This window comes from Dreissena polymorpha, chromosome 6 (assembly GCF_020536995.1).
Source record: "Dreissena polymorpha isolate Duluth1 chromosome 6, UMN_Dpol_1.0, whole genome shotgun sequence".
Taxonomy (NCBI): Eukaryota; Metazoa; Mollusca; class Bivalvia; order Myida; family Dreissenidae; genus Dreissena; species Dreissena polymorpha.
In genome coordinates, this window is record NC_068360.1 from 483,209 (window position 1) to 497,624 (window position 14,416).

General features: G+C 35.0%; 1 protein-coding gene across 1 annotated transcript in view; it reads left to right on the forward strand.

The window, feature by feature from the left end:
- The first annotated feature begins 7,967 nt into the window (after positions 1-7,967).
- The window catches only part of LOC127834553 (protein SSUH2 homolog), a 30,830-nt gene continuing 24,381 nt past the window's right edge, over positions 7,968-14,416 (forward strand). The window contains exon 1 of the mRNA XM_052360542.1: positions 7,968-8,097. Coding sequence (XP_052216502.1) covers positions 8,085-8,097 — 13 coding nt within the window. The 5' untranslated portion in view covers positions 7,968-8,084. The remainder of the gene's footprint in view (positions 8,098-14,416) is intronic.

Here is a 14,416-nt window from a genome sequence, read left to right on the forward strand (position 1 = left end):
TAAAAAAAAAGCCTTATGTTAAAACTTAAAAAAAAATCCCCTGGAGCGGTGATACTTTTTTGCAACACAATAACAAATGGGCCTCTGTCATGATTGCTGTAATTTGGGCTCTGGGATCATTCAGTTACAAAGGATATTTAAACAATGGATCATATCTCGTTAAACTGTCTGGGTTAACTAGCCATAATTAAATGACAAAAGCACTACCAATACTGGTCTATTATCATTCTAGTCTGAGATTTATCTTTTGCCTCGTTGACCCTTTCTGTTGAAAACAATTTAAGCAGTGACACATAAGCCTTTATAAATGTTATATTGTTCTATGATAAAATAAAAAGATTCAAAAGGTTTTAACAGAATCTTTAGACATCAGTGGGCACAAGGAGATTTTAGGCTCCAAAAAACCTCACCTCTTTGAATCAAAGTTTGTAAATTGAGTGAATGATCTTATCAGAAAATTCAAACTGTTTAAAGGGGAAAATGAAAAGTATTTCCCCATGACAATGCATATTCTATGTTTTTAAAATGGTAATTATCTAAAAAAAGATGTTTTATTTTTTTGTTTTACATAGATGCCTTTAGTGGGAGTCAGACTTGTGCCTGCACAAAACCTACTTCCATGAAATTTTAACTTCACTAAAGTCCTCTTAGTAATAGTGTGCATGTGTATCGTGGATATTTATGTACATTTCATTATATATTATTACTACTACCAATTGCCCCATGCATACTTAAAGTCTCCGTAGCGACAACTCCTTATTTAGGTATCCAAATGTTTTAATGAGCGTTTATAAAATGGAGACATTAAACAAACAAATGTGTCCAGCAACCATTTAATCCAGTCTTGTTTAAATTTAATATTATTTTTCAAAATATAATAAGGTATTAACCATCATTCTACCCCTTTAATTATGTATATTTAAAAATAAGATCACTATAATTTGGACAATGCAAAGCCTATTCAAGTGATTTATTCACCGAAATTGTCATTTTTCATAATTGATCATTTTTATATACCTGTTTGATATCTGTTTTTAATAAACTTTGTAGTGACCGGTTTATGAGATGAAACAGAGATAACACATTGTTTAATACTTGCTAAGGAGCCAATACTCAACATACATGCAGGTAACTGAAGGCTTGAAACATATCCAATGCTATTGAATTTGATTATAGTGTACTTCATGAATATTTAATGCTTGAAAATTCATGCCGAAATGACTGTAGGCAAATTATTTAAGTTTTATGGATATTTTTTTGTTTATCAATATCAATTTAACAGGTTTTTATAATTGGTAGTTCTAAAATGTTGTGCAATTGCCTAATTTAAATAGAATGCAAAATTGTAGTAGAAGAAAATTAAAACACCTAATAGCAATGTATTAACTCATATAATTATCCCCCGCCATAGGCGGAGAGTTATTGTTTTGGCGTTGTCCGTCCGACCTTCCTTCCGTCTTTCCGTCCTTCTTTCCGTCCGCCCGGAGCCATATCTTGGAAGTGCTTTGGCGGATTTCATTGAAACTTGGTATGAGTATATATATATGGATAAGAGAATGAGACACGCCAAATCGCATTGTAAACCCTTAATAACTAAGTAATGGCCCTTTGTATATCGAAAAAATGCTTGAGTTGTGTCTGGAGCCATATCTTGGAAATGCTTTGGCGGATTTCATTGAAACTTGGTAGGAGTATATATATATTGTATATCAATAAGAGGATGAGGCACGCCATATTGCATTGTGCACCATCTGTTAATAACGGAGTTATGGCCCTTTGTATCTTGAAAAAAATGCTTTTTTGAGTGTCAAATATAACACTTTTGTGTCCAGAAGCATATTGGCGGGGGATATCAATTCAACGAATTTGCTTGTTGTACATAGTTTTCCTCAAAAGGCAATTCATATATACCCACTTGGAATAGGTGTGTATGTGGGGAAACTAAAATCACTTAGTTAATGTGCCTGTTTGTTGGTCTGTAATACTTAACATTTCCAGAAAACATTTCTTTTAACCCATAGTGTTCCAAATACACGAGGTTCTGTTATATATCCAGGCCTTTTCCGCTCCATTTTGGGAAAACGCCACACTGGAAATTCGGGAATTTCGCGTTGTGAAAAACCCCATTTTGGGCAAAAAATTAATCGCAAATAATTGGGAAAAATAATCGCATGTAAATAGTGTTTCTTATATTTCAAAGAAGCCGTTAACTGGTAAATAACAACTATTTTGATAACATATTATTAAAATTTTACAAAATATTATGAACATGTGTGATAAGTGCAGGGTTTTTTATCTGATTTTGGGGAAAGTGCCTGGCTTTTTTTAGGTAAAAAAAATCGCGCAAAACACCGGTTTTGGAGAAAAGAAGGAAAGTCTTAAAAAATCAATTATACATATTTTACTGTTTTTAAAACAAATTCAAGGCAACAGATAATTTAATTATGCAATATTTTTATGCCCCCTTCGAAGAAGAGGGGGCATATCGTTTTGGACATGTCGGTCGGTTGGTCGGTTGGTCCGTCCAACAGATGGTTTCCGGAATACCCCCCTTCGAAGAAGAGGGGGTATATTGTTTTGCACATGTCGGTCGGTCGGTCAGTCGGTCGGTTCGTCCACCAGATGGTTTCCAGATGATAACTCAAGAACGCTTAGGCCTAGGATCATGAAACTTCATAGGTAAATTGATCATGACTGGCAGATGAGCCCTGTTGACTTTTAGGTCACTAGGTCACACGTCAAGGGTCAAGGGTCAAGTTCATAGTAAATCAAAACAGTAAAATGGTTTCCGTATGATAACTTAAGAATGCTTACGCCTAGGATCATGAAACTTCATAGGTACATTGATCATGACTGACAGATGACCCCTATTGATTTTCAGGTCACTAGGTCAAAGGTCAAGGCCACAGTGACCCGAAACAGTAAAATGGTTTCCGGATGATAACTCAGTAATGCTGACGCCTACGATCATGAAACTTCATAGGTACATTGATCATGACTGGCAGATGAGCCCTATTGATGTTCAGGTCACTAGGTCAAAGGTCAAGGTCACAGTGACTCAAAACAGTAAAATGGTTTCCGGATGATAACTCAAGAATGCTTACGCCTAGGATCATGAAACTTCATAGGAACATTGAAAATGACTGGCAGATGAACCCCTATTGATTTTCAGGTCACTAGTTCAACGGTCAAGGTCACAGTGACCCGAAACAGTAAAATGGTTTCCGGAAAATAACTCAATAATAATTAGGCCTAGGATCATGAAACTTCATAGGTACATTGGTCATGACTGGCAGATGGCCCCTATTGATTTTCAGGTCACAAGGTAAAGGTCACAGTGACTCGAAATAGTAAAATGGTTTCCGGATGATAACTCAAGAATGCTTAGGCCTAGGATCATGAAACTTCATAGGTACATTGATCATGACTGGCAGATGACCCCTATTGATTTTTATGTCACTAGGTCAAAGGTCAAGGTCACAGTGACTCGAAACAGTAAAATAGTTTCCGGGTTATAACTCAAGAATACCTAGGCCTAGGATCATGAAACTTCATAGGTACATTTATGATGACTGGCAGATGATCCCTATTGATTTTCAGGTCACTAGGTCAAAGGTCAAGGTCACAGTGACAAAAACGTATTCACACAATGGCTGCATCTACAACTGACAGTCCATATGTGGGAATGCATGTTTTACAAACAGCCTTTGTTCTATTTTCTACACAGGATCAGGTTAACTTATATATTTAAAGGTTAACAAAAAATTGGAATTGGGATTTTTTTCTATTGGGAAAAAAACAACCAGATTTGCATTGGGAATGGGGCCAAATTTCGGACCCGTGGCATATGGCGGAAAAGGCCCTACATTAAATAAAAATGGGTCATTAAGTGTTTTTCCCATGCGCATGTCTTTGCGAGCTTGATAGAAAACATAGTGGGTCTGTACACATCTTTTAACGCGTCGTAACATTTCTTATAATTGTTCCTATCGGCATAGCTTTCAACGGCTTTTTTTCTGATCAAAGCATCTTGTTGTTGTTGTGTTTTTTTTTATCGATTTTTATCGATTGTCTCCCATATGGCCATCGCCCCCAGAAAGACGTGTTAGTTGGTTACGGGGGATAGTGCAAGATACAGGAGACACCCCGTTCCAGAGGTGACCCTTGGTCTTTTAGTGCCCGGTGTATAGCACCTAGTACACTGCACCTCGGTTTAACGTCTCATGCGAAAGACGAGTTAGTAGGTTAGGTGCAGTGGGGGATCGAACCAGCGATCTCTGGATTGTGAAGCCAGTCTGTTACCACTAGACCACGGATCCGCTACCAAAGCATCTTGTATCTGACAAAGTTTATGCTTATTTTGTTGAAGGCATTCTTCCTGGCTACGGACTTTGTGTTTCTGATGTAGGCTTAGTGGAGGTGGTGTTTCTCATCCAATAACTGTTTAATGTCCTCTCATCAAACCAGGCCTTGTGTTTCTTGCCCCAAGGGTTGTAGCATAAATCAGTTTTCTGAGTAATGTCCAATCCAACGCGCTTCCAGAGCATTTACAAAGGAAAGCTTGCAGCTGACAGTCTTTAACTTGGCAATGTTCATCCCGCCTGTAACTCTTTCTCAAGATAACATAGTCAATAAGATACTGTTGGTTTTCGGCGAGGATGCATCCATGACGTTCGGTAACGGGTGTAAAGGGGCAAGATAGTGTTTGTGATCAGAAGTTCATGCTCATCACATGTCTGGAGAAAAAAAGACCATTGCTGTTGCAGCGGACCACTCCATGGTGTCCAAGGACTCCTTTCTAGTCCATGCCAACCTTTGGGTTGAAGTCAATTAAACGTTTAGCTTGTCTCAACTTAACATTATTTGATTATTTTGTCACCTGTGATGTTTATCTTATTGATATACAAATAAAGCGAATTAAGACTTATTAAAGTTACTTCTTGTAATTTGGGTGATTATAAGAAATTATAGTTATTAAATTTATAACATAGTCAGTGACAGTATTTAGTAGTAAGTTTTTTTATGATTGTCATTAAAGATAAGGTCAGATTAACCGAAGGTTTCTCGTCGCAAAAAAGTGGCGACAACTTTTTTGGGTGTCAGTGAAAACCCTGCATCACCAGCAAAGATAGCAAGTTCGACTGGTTGGTAAAATTAGTTTAAATTCTAAATTTAAATAATCTATCAAAGTAAAACAAACATAAACGAGTTCGCATTTTTTAGCATATTAATTTCCTAATATATTTTTTCTGACACGAGGTCCGACAGTTTCGGGAATTATCCCAGACCTCAGCAAATTTTATCGGAAATGTCCGCGGTCCGACGTCTTTTGCATGGGTTGACATAAGTATGGGGTCAATATACAATAGATACCGTCTTCTTATTTGGACACAAACCACATTTTACCAACCACACAAAATGGCGGCGAAATCTACTTTCACTTTAACCATTTACTGCGCCCGCCACTGAGCATGCGCATACATGGTTGAACACGCTATTTTAGTTGGGCGACGGTGGACCATCGTCCATATGTACCATTCTCGGGCATTTTTCTGTTTGTTGTTTTTTCGATTTCATCCCCGAAAACAGAAATCAATGCAGCTCTTTGGCCGTATCTATGTGAATAAAATGATTGATACAATATATTGTTGTATTCATGATTAAGGCTTATTTTACAGATAAATCTCACAAAAGTCGTAAAAGCGCTCGTGTGTTTTACTTTGTTAATTTGGCTAGTTAAAATAGACTTTTTAAACGGAGGTCGACTTGTTGAAAAATTGTTTTATATCTGTGTGATCTTCGCGCCAAACGTACAGTTGTCACATCCGGGTAATCCTGACTACATCTTTATAATTGAACATCTTTAATATATTATTTCAATGACACATGGTTTCCAACGTTTACAAATAAAATCCAAACAAAAAAAAAACACTCTGATTTAAATCGCTATTGCAAAGCATTTGTATAGTTCACTTATAGCTCACTTTTCAAATCGCAAAGTCAAATAAATCGCAACTGTTTACAACATGTGTATACTTTTTAGTATTTAATTCAAAGTTTAACTTTTTGTAATCACCAACATCATGACGTCGGAAATAGCATTGATTTTTATCTATGAATGCACCTACTTGCTAGAAACCGGCTACCAAAACAAGTGTTTATTAATATCTACCTTATTTGATTGGAAATATTATTGGAAACAACCATTTCTTTTTCTAAGAAACGACCAACTGTTTACAATGGACAATCGGCTTTGAAATCAATATTAAGATGGAGATTAATTCTAAAAATGAAATAGCATAATTCCAAGATGGCCGGTTACATGACTTTTCGTTTCCCATACCGTACTGTAAACAATACGTGTACTTAGTATGGCAGCTGATAGGGAAACCTTGATTTTTTTGGACAATCTCCACTTTCTTTTCCTGAAGAATACATTGATCGGAAAATTTCAAGCGCCCCGGGGACTCTGATTTCGAAATTCAAGCGCCCCGGCAAGGGGCGCTTAAATGGCCTGGGGAAGACCCTGTAGCTATTAGTGTATTTCTGCCACGTTATAAAGAAAGGGAACATAACGGTACGTTTTTCACTTCACGTTTACTTGCAGTAAGCTGTTAAACAACACTAAAACATCAACTTGTAACAATCATCAAATGCAGTCACATACAGATTGAAATAAAAATGATTTTTAAAATGATACAATTTAAATTCACCATTTATTTAAATTGGGCATTTGATTGTTTTAGCTCAATAAAGCTTGAGATCTAGCTCAACTTTATAGCGCGAAATTTTAAGAATAATTCTCTTATTATTTCTCGGGCTCCCTTTAGTTAGATCGTACAATTGAAGACTTAAAAGATTATCAAAAACAATAGTAACTTTAGGCTACATCAGTTTTGAGACGTATTTTTGCGTTAAAAAATAATCATCAGGACGAGCCACTTTTGTGGGGATTTGTCAAAACAACACCAAGTGAATTTTATGTTTGACCTGAATCTCTCGTTCATCATCAAAATTGTTATTCTTGTCGCCCATATAGGCAAAGCATATAATACTTGTAGTAATCACATAATATGAAAGAATATTACACTATTATGTACAAGTATATTCAATTTCCAAGTGTTCGTAATAGATCTGATTACACCTTTATTTATTTTTTTATTTAAACAGTTTTCCTGAACACGTATGCAATACGTGTTAATAAACGTTAAACAATTTCATTAAGTTGGCATTCCAAAAACTTGGAAGAATTACTAATTTCGATTGACGTTCATTATTTTCGGTAAATTATCAAAAGAAATTAAGGTCAAAAGTGAGTTTGGAGAGCAACGACGAAAAACTAAGATTGTTTTACAGAGTCCCGTTGCGATAAACTTGTGAATTGAACGAATGCGTGTTTCAAACTTATTTAAAATTCAGCAATGAAACACTCACCAGAATGAAATGAACACATTGTGAAACTTAAGTTTACAAAACGGGAGATCATTCTTATCATATTTCAAAGCTCCTTTATTTGAGGCAAGTGGCATATTGCCATAAATTAAGTGAAATGACAAAACTCTAGACACAGATAAACACTAATTAATTTCTCTGGGACATCGAATTTCGATTGTTAATGCAGAGCACGGCAGTTAGGATTAAAAACCATTTTAAGGGCACATAAACCGCACATTTTTTAATAAAACATTGAAGTAAAAAAATGTAACTTCGTAGCATCACATTTCAACTCAAACGTATCTCTCGTTTAAAAAGTGTAAACAATTATGCACAATCTTGACCACATATACGTACTTTAAACCACGATGGTCCAACGGTATTCCGTATAAACCCGACTGATACATTTTCTGTGGTGTCCGATTTCAAACTCGCGAAGATTCAATCGATACATAAAGCAATGTAGCCGCAAAGGGATCGACCGTATCTAGGTAAATATTTTGATGGTTACAGAAAAAACCTTATAAGCGTTAATATACTTTATGTTACTTGTTAAAATAGCCTGCACTTATGTGAAATTCCAAAACATTTTAATTTGGATTATAATTTGGAGAACTGTATGATAACTGCGTGATTGTTAAACGTTAAGAATGTCACATCCAGGTAACATGGACTTTATTTTATTTTATAATCTTAATATTTAGTGGCCATTTTGTGAACATTTTATATGTTTGCTATTTCAGGTTATTGGTTCTAGCCTTCTTTTCAAAATTAAACATTCTTTAAAAAAAATAAACTGCTTTTAAAGTTTAAAAAACACAATAGGTCTATTGCTTTATAGAGTTCTAGAAATAACTTAGCGGTTGTCCAAATATCAACAAAATGTACGTTTTGCTATGCTTTTCAGAAGTTATAGCCAAATGATGACAATAGCATTATGAGAAATATAAAAATAAAATAATGTATTTATAAAACGATTCATGTAAATAATAAAAGTTACATAATAGCATCACAATTCGAAAAAAATACATCTTGTTAAAAATGTTAATTAAAATGCATCTTCTTTAATACATAGAGAATACTAGGTAAGCGTTGAATACAGAAAAGTTTATGTTGCGAGGCTTAGAAGGCCGGGAGCCCGAGCCTTGGCGAGCGCTTTCGGTGTTCGAGCCGAGCAACATAAACTTCTCTGTACTCAACGCTAATCCTAGTATTCTATTTATCCCAATTTTTTTCAACGTGACATTTAACATAAATAGATCTAATAACCTTAACAATAATTTTAATTCAGTCTTAAAAGCGCTTAAATCTAACGAATGTAACCATGCGTAGTGATATAAATGTTTTTGTTCTGGTACGCAAAATTGTCTTTAAAAAATAAAACACAAACTGTAAAACTAGTAAAAAAATCACCATCATGCTGTTTTTAAATTTTACGCAGTATGCGAATTGTAACACTTTACGACCGCAAAAAGAAGATTTTACTTTACTAGAGGCCTAATTCATTTTATTTTCGAAAGAAAATGATCAAAATCCAATAGGGCGGCGATTGCTCCTTACAAAATGATGTCGATGTCCACATTATGATACACGTACACCATCGACGACCTTGACAATTTCGACAAGTAAACAGACAATTGCAGCGACTGACACTTTATTTGACTTAATATACAGGGCAATACGTTTCCGACTTCGGACGAAGAATTTAAGGATGCGAAGAACGTGTTTTTTATAAAATGTTATGGGTATGCCGTGTGTGATCCGATGCATCAATGGCGCCAATCGTTTCCTCGAGAACTGGGAACGACAAAAGTACAAACAAAAACCAAAAACACGTTCGAACTAGTTTCTTACCTTTAATTATCCTTTAAAATCCATCTAATAATCCATTAAACTCAATAATTGACGATTTTGCATCTAGGGTCTTTATTATTATTTAAGCATAGTTAAATAAAGACCCTTATGCCATCTATCACTATATTCAAATGAGTTTACGAACTCAATAAACTTTCTTCTTCATCACACGCTACGTCATGTACTCTATTTACATTACTGCTGTTAAAATGAACCGGAGCAGTTTATCAAATAATAGCCGTTGGTAAACTCGGTTGCATTTGCAGATTTCTGCATACAAACATAATTATGTTTAAACTTGCACAATGTTTTATTTGTCTATGGTAAGTGCCTATATTTTACAAAATAATTTAATATATAAATACACAAAGAATGGAAAACATTCCATTACACAACAGATAAATGAGTGGATAATATCCGTGAACAAAATGGGACGTTCCGAATTCCAGTGTGGTGCTATTTTTATCATCTTATACTTTACACAGCTCTATGCCTAACGTGAATTTTAACGGAAAGCAAATATTGCAGATTATTTATGAATTGTGCGAAATTTGTATGGCTTGTTGTACATTCTTAAATGTCAAAATTATATGGATGGATTATAAACAATGCACATTACACGAAATAAGGAAAATGTTATAAAGTGACAATTATGTCGATATACAGTACATGTACATGTGAAATAAGTCGCGTCTATAATAAAGCGTCAAAAAAATGGGGAAAATGACGCAATAAGTATGTCATTTTATGACGCCATTTATCAGCTGATTCATTATACGGATGGCGAAAAATGTCATATGACTAGATTTAAAGGTTGAAGGTCTCATACTTTTGAAGCTATAGTTTTCTCGACTTTATTTCTTATGAAAAATCATTCAGTGGTAAAGTAAAAAGTAGTCCGTGCACGCGACAGGTATATCCCACAAGGATGAATACAGGCTAGTAAATTCCATAAGGTGTTATACTGTCAATGTCGCGTTGAAAATGGGATAAATACACAGCATAATCTCGCTTATACCCAACTGATCCGTTTTTCTGTGGTGTCCGATTTCACACCCGCAAAGATACTATCAATCAGGTATGTATATTATCATAATATACATACCTGTATCAACACGCCGGGTATGCGGATACTTTGATAACAGATGGCACGTCGATACCAGATAACAACAAAAGCCACGCGCGAGAGTTGAGTTATTCAGCTTTTTTGCATTTATGTTCTGTTCATTTGGTTTTCAGACACGTAAAATTGTTTGGTCGATAAATGGTATAGTACTTCGTATTGCGGAGCAAGAAAGTCGTGAAAAAAAACAGTGCAAAAAATGTCATCGATAATCGTCATGAATTCGATGATCAGTACGTATTTCAACAAAATAAAAATACTTGGAAATAAATCAAGAACGTGCCAAGTAATCGAAATAAAAGATTAATATCTCCATTATTGTTACTACATGTTTAATTTTAGTTGAATAGCGTATTTGAGGAAATTCAAATGTTAGTCGGATGCCAAATTTTCATGGACACTTCTTTTACCGATCATCCTAAAGACAATGGCACTTCGATTCCAGATGACTCGCCACTTTTTTTCCAGATATAACACTCTATTTAGTGAATCAGAAATGCGGTAATCGCTCTGGAATACTGTCTTAGTAAGCAGACGATAAATAAAAATGTATGTACTGACGTAAATTAAAAACGAATTAGCGAAACATGTTCTTATCCCTTTGGAATATGATAATAAAAGGGAAAGGAAAGTGTAAAGCTCAATATAAAGGGAGTTTTCCAATCTCTTTTAAATTTGGTGGCTACGCATTAGTATCGTCTTCATGATGCGATTATAATGAGCACCAACGACAAAGGATTTTATGAGGTGTATTGGCCACACTGTACATCCAGTTTATACTGTTTTCCGACCGAATTTTCTATTTTTTGGGGAAAAATCTACCATTCTTCCGTGATGTTTTTCTTTGCAATAAAAAAATGTACGCCATTTATCAACTCGACCATGCACCTTGTCTAAAAAAACTAATCTATATGATATAACTTTAAAAAAAACGATGAACTTACCTCTCGCGCGTGGCTTTTGTTGTTTTCTTGTATCGAAGAGCCATCTGTATCAAAGTACCCGCATACCCAGTGTGATCAATACATCAGTTAAGCCGTTTCTATGTAAAGAACATAGTGGATACACGGTAATACATTTCACACGTTCCTTTAAAGCGCTGATGCGTTTCATTTTGCAAGTAAACATTCACAATATAAACGCAGTTGGACTACAATCTTCCTGCAGAGTTGTCGTTCCTTGCTCTCACATACAAAATCTCCCTGCAGAGTTGTCGTTCATTGCTCTCACATACAACTCTGCGAAATGCTCAGCTTGCCATTTTGTCTATGAAATAGGTAAAACCGAACAAACGCATTCAATGTATATTTGATTGGATATTTAAGATCGCATGCATCAAATTAAGAAATATGACTTTTAAATGTACGATATATCGTGCAAAAACTTGCGAGTTTTAATGCAACTCTTTGGAACTAATTTATTGCCCATATACGCAGATGGAAACATTCCACGCACTTCACAAATGTAAACAATTGAACATATTTTTTTGTGACGTTAGGAAATGCTTCGACGTGTGTATGTATGTTGGTTTCTTAACATAAAAAAGAAACCATATCAATTTTATAATAATGAATTAAGAATTATATAAGATATCATGGTATGAGATGGTTTTTAGATGGTCGCTTTAGCGACTGTCTAAAGTGCTTAGTGTAAAATTCAGATCGGTACGGCCTAGGTATGATTAGCCCAATTCCCGCTTACTTAACCGCGCAAGAAAGAGTTGTATAATTTATGCAAGAGGTTTGAGTTCTCCAATTATGTTTATTCAATAATGGAAACATTATATTAATATCATGTTAAATGCAATAGTTTCGAATGGTGTTTTATAGAAAAGAATAAAAAACAATGATCGTATCGTACGTGTCGCGGAGGAGATTGTTTATGAATGATTAAAATAGTCCACTTTTTGCTGCGTCATTGTGACGTAGTATTTTCGCTCATCTCATTCATAAAACTGAGGCTGGCGATAAACAAAGGGGAGTCCGGGTGAGAATAACGCACTAGTATAAGGTTACGCTTGTTTATATTCACAGGTCTCAATTAATAATACGTTGACCACGAGTTCAACAATTATTACAGGGATACGATAGACAACATAAAAAATGTTTCATTATCGCTGAAACTGTTAAAAAAACATTCAAATATAACAAGAATATTCTCTAAAATATGTAGTCTTGCTGTTTTGAAATAAGGTTTGGAATTTTGGTTTCTTAATAACTTAATTCAAAACAAAAGTTTAATTATAGTGTTTTTTACTTGATAGTCGTATATTTACCGCATTATAATGTGTGTACTTATAGGCAAACCATACATTAGTAAAATTCAATCTGCCTTCGCACATAGAAGGAATGGGTCAATTAGGTGCTGCGTTTCCTTGGCTTACTTCAGTTAGAGGTCAATTCTTTACGTAATAGCAATCACAAGGCCCCGGCTTCAAAGGAATTGCGGAACGTTCTTACATAATAAAAGTCGTAGTCGCATGGTATTTGCGTTTAGCGTCCTATTTGGTCACGTGGTTTTTTTTCGCGGGTGTTTTGGCATTCATGATAGCTTGTCGATAAACAAAGGAACGTTTACGGGCGATAACAACGCAATAGGTTACGCTCTCACATACAACTCAATGACGTAGTACAGGTCGTAAATTGAGAGATTCGGGAAAAAGTTGACGCTTATTTATATTCTCAATTTATAAAACGTTGAACATAAGTTCAACAATAAGTCAGCGATACGATAGACAAAAAAAAGTTTCATAATCGCTTAACTCGAATATAACAAACAATTTATAATAATAATACGAATGACCTGTTTTATAACCTCGTTCATGCTACTACAGTGGGTATTTCTGTAAAACGTTCTTCGGTTCTCAACAGATAGCGGTGATCTTTTGTATTTACGGGTGCTAGCAACGCGATAGTAGAAGGTTTGTAGAAGGTTTAGCTTGTTTATATTCACAGTTCTCAATACATAGACAGTTGGATATGAGTTCATCAATTACTACAGGCATACTATAGGCAACCTCGAAAATGCTTTATAATCGCTAAAACCGAAAGCAACTAAATATACATGTATTATATTAAATATATTTATAACAATAAATGTCTTTTAAAAATGTAGTCGGCGTATACGCTGACTTTGAAATAAAGTTAGCAATTTACTTTTCTAAATAATTAAATACAATTAAACAAAAGTTAAACTATTGTGTTGTGTTTTTCACTTGTAAGCTGCATATTCACCGCATAAAATGTGTGATAGCATTGTCAAACCACACATTAGTGTGAGTAAATAAAAAATATACTACGGGAGAGCACTTCATATGTGTCCTCATATGCCTTGTATTTTGTGTTTATGTTGGTTTGTATTGTGCTGTATTGTGCTGTTTTGTACTGTTTGGGCAATCGGTCACTTGCCTTAAATAAAGGACCTACTAATTGTTTTTAATGAAAATTCAATACTGCTCCAGCAGCTGGAGTTTCACTTCTTTATATTGTTATGGGTATCTTTCTTCACTATCGAAATAAATCGTATGTTTATATTTGATTTAAACGCAGTTTTCTTTCGACACAAATAAATCACACGTCAAAAGCGCCGTCATGCGAAAATGGGTCTTATGCGTTTCGGCAAGCGTTTGTTAAACCCAGCATGTGCTTTTGCGCAGTCAGGCCATAGGCGATGCTGTTCGCTTTAAAATCACTCATTATGTTATGTTTCTCCTTACCTGAAGGAGGGATAGCTGGGTGGGCTATTTATATGATGGGCGCATATGGAATAAGACCCATTTTCGCATGACGAGGTTCATTACAAATCTCATCGCGAATTGAAAATGCCACATTTAAGAACAATGCTTTTTGATACAAAATTGAATTCAAAATAGCAAACTTGTTAATAATGGCAGCCTATCCACACATTAAGGAATGATTTCCAGACGTGCTGACCAACTGCGGCAAACATTGTGGTATGATAATTAAATGATTTTCTCTTATCGTGACACTATACTATTTCGCTAAT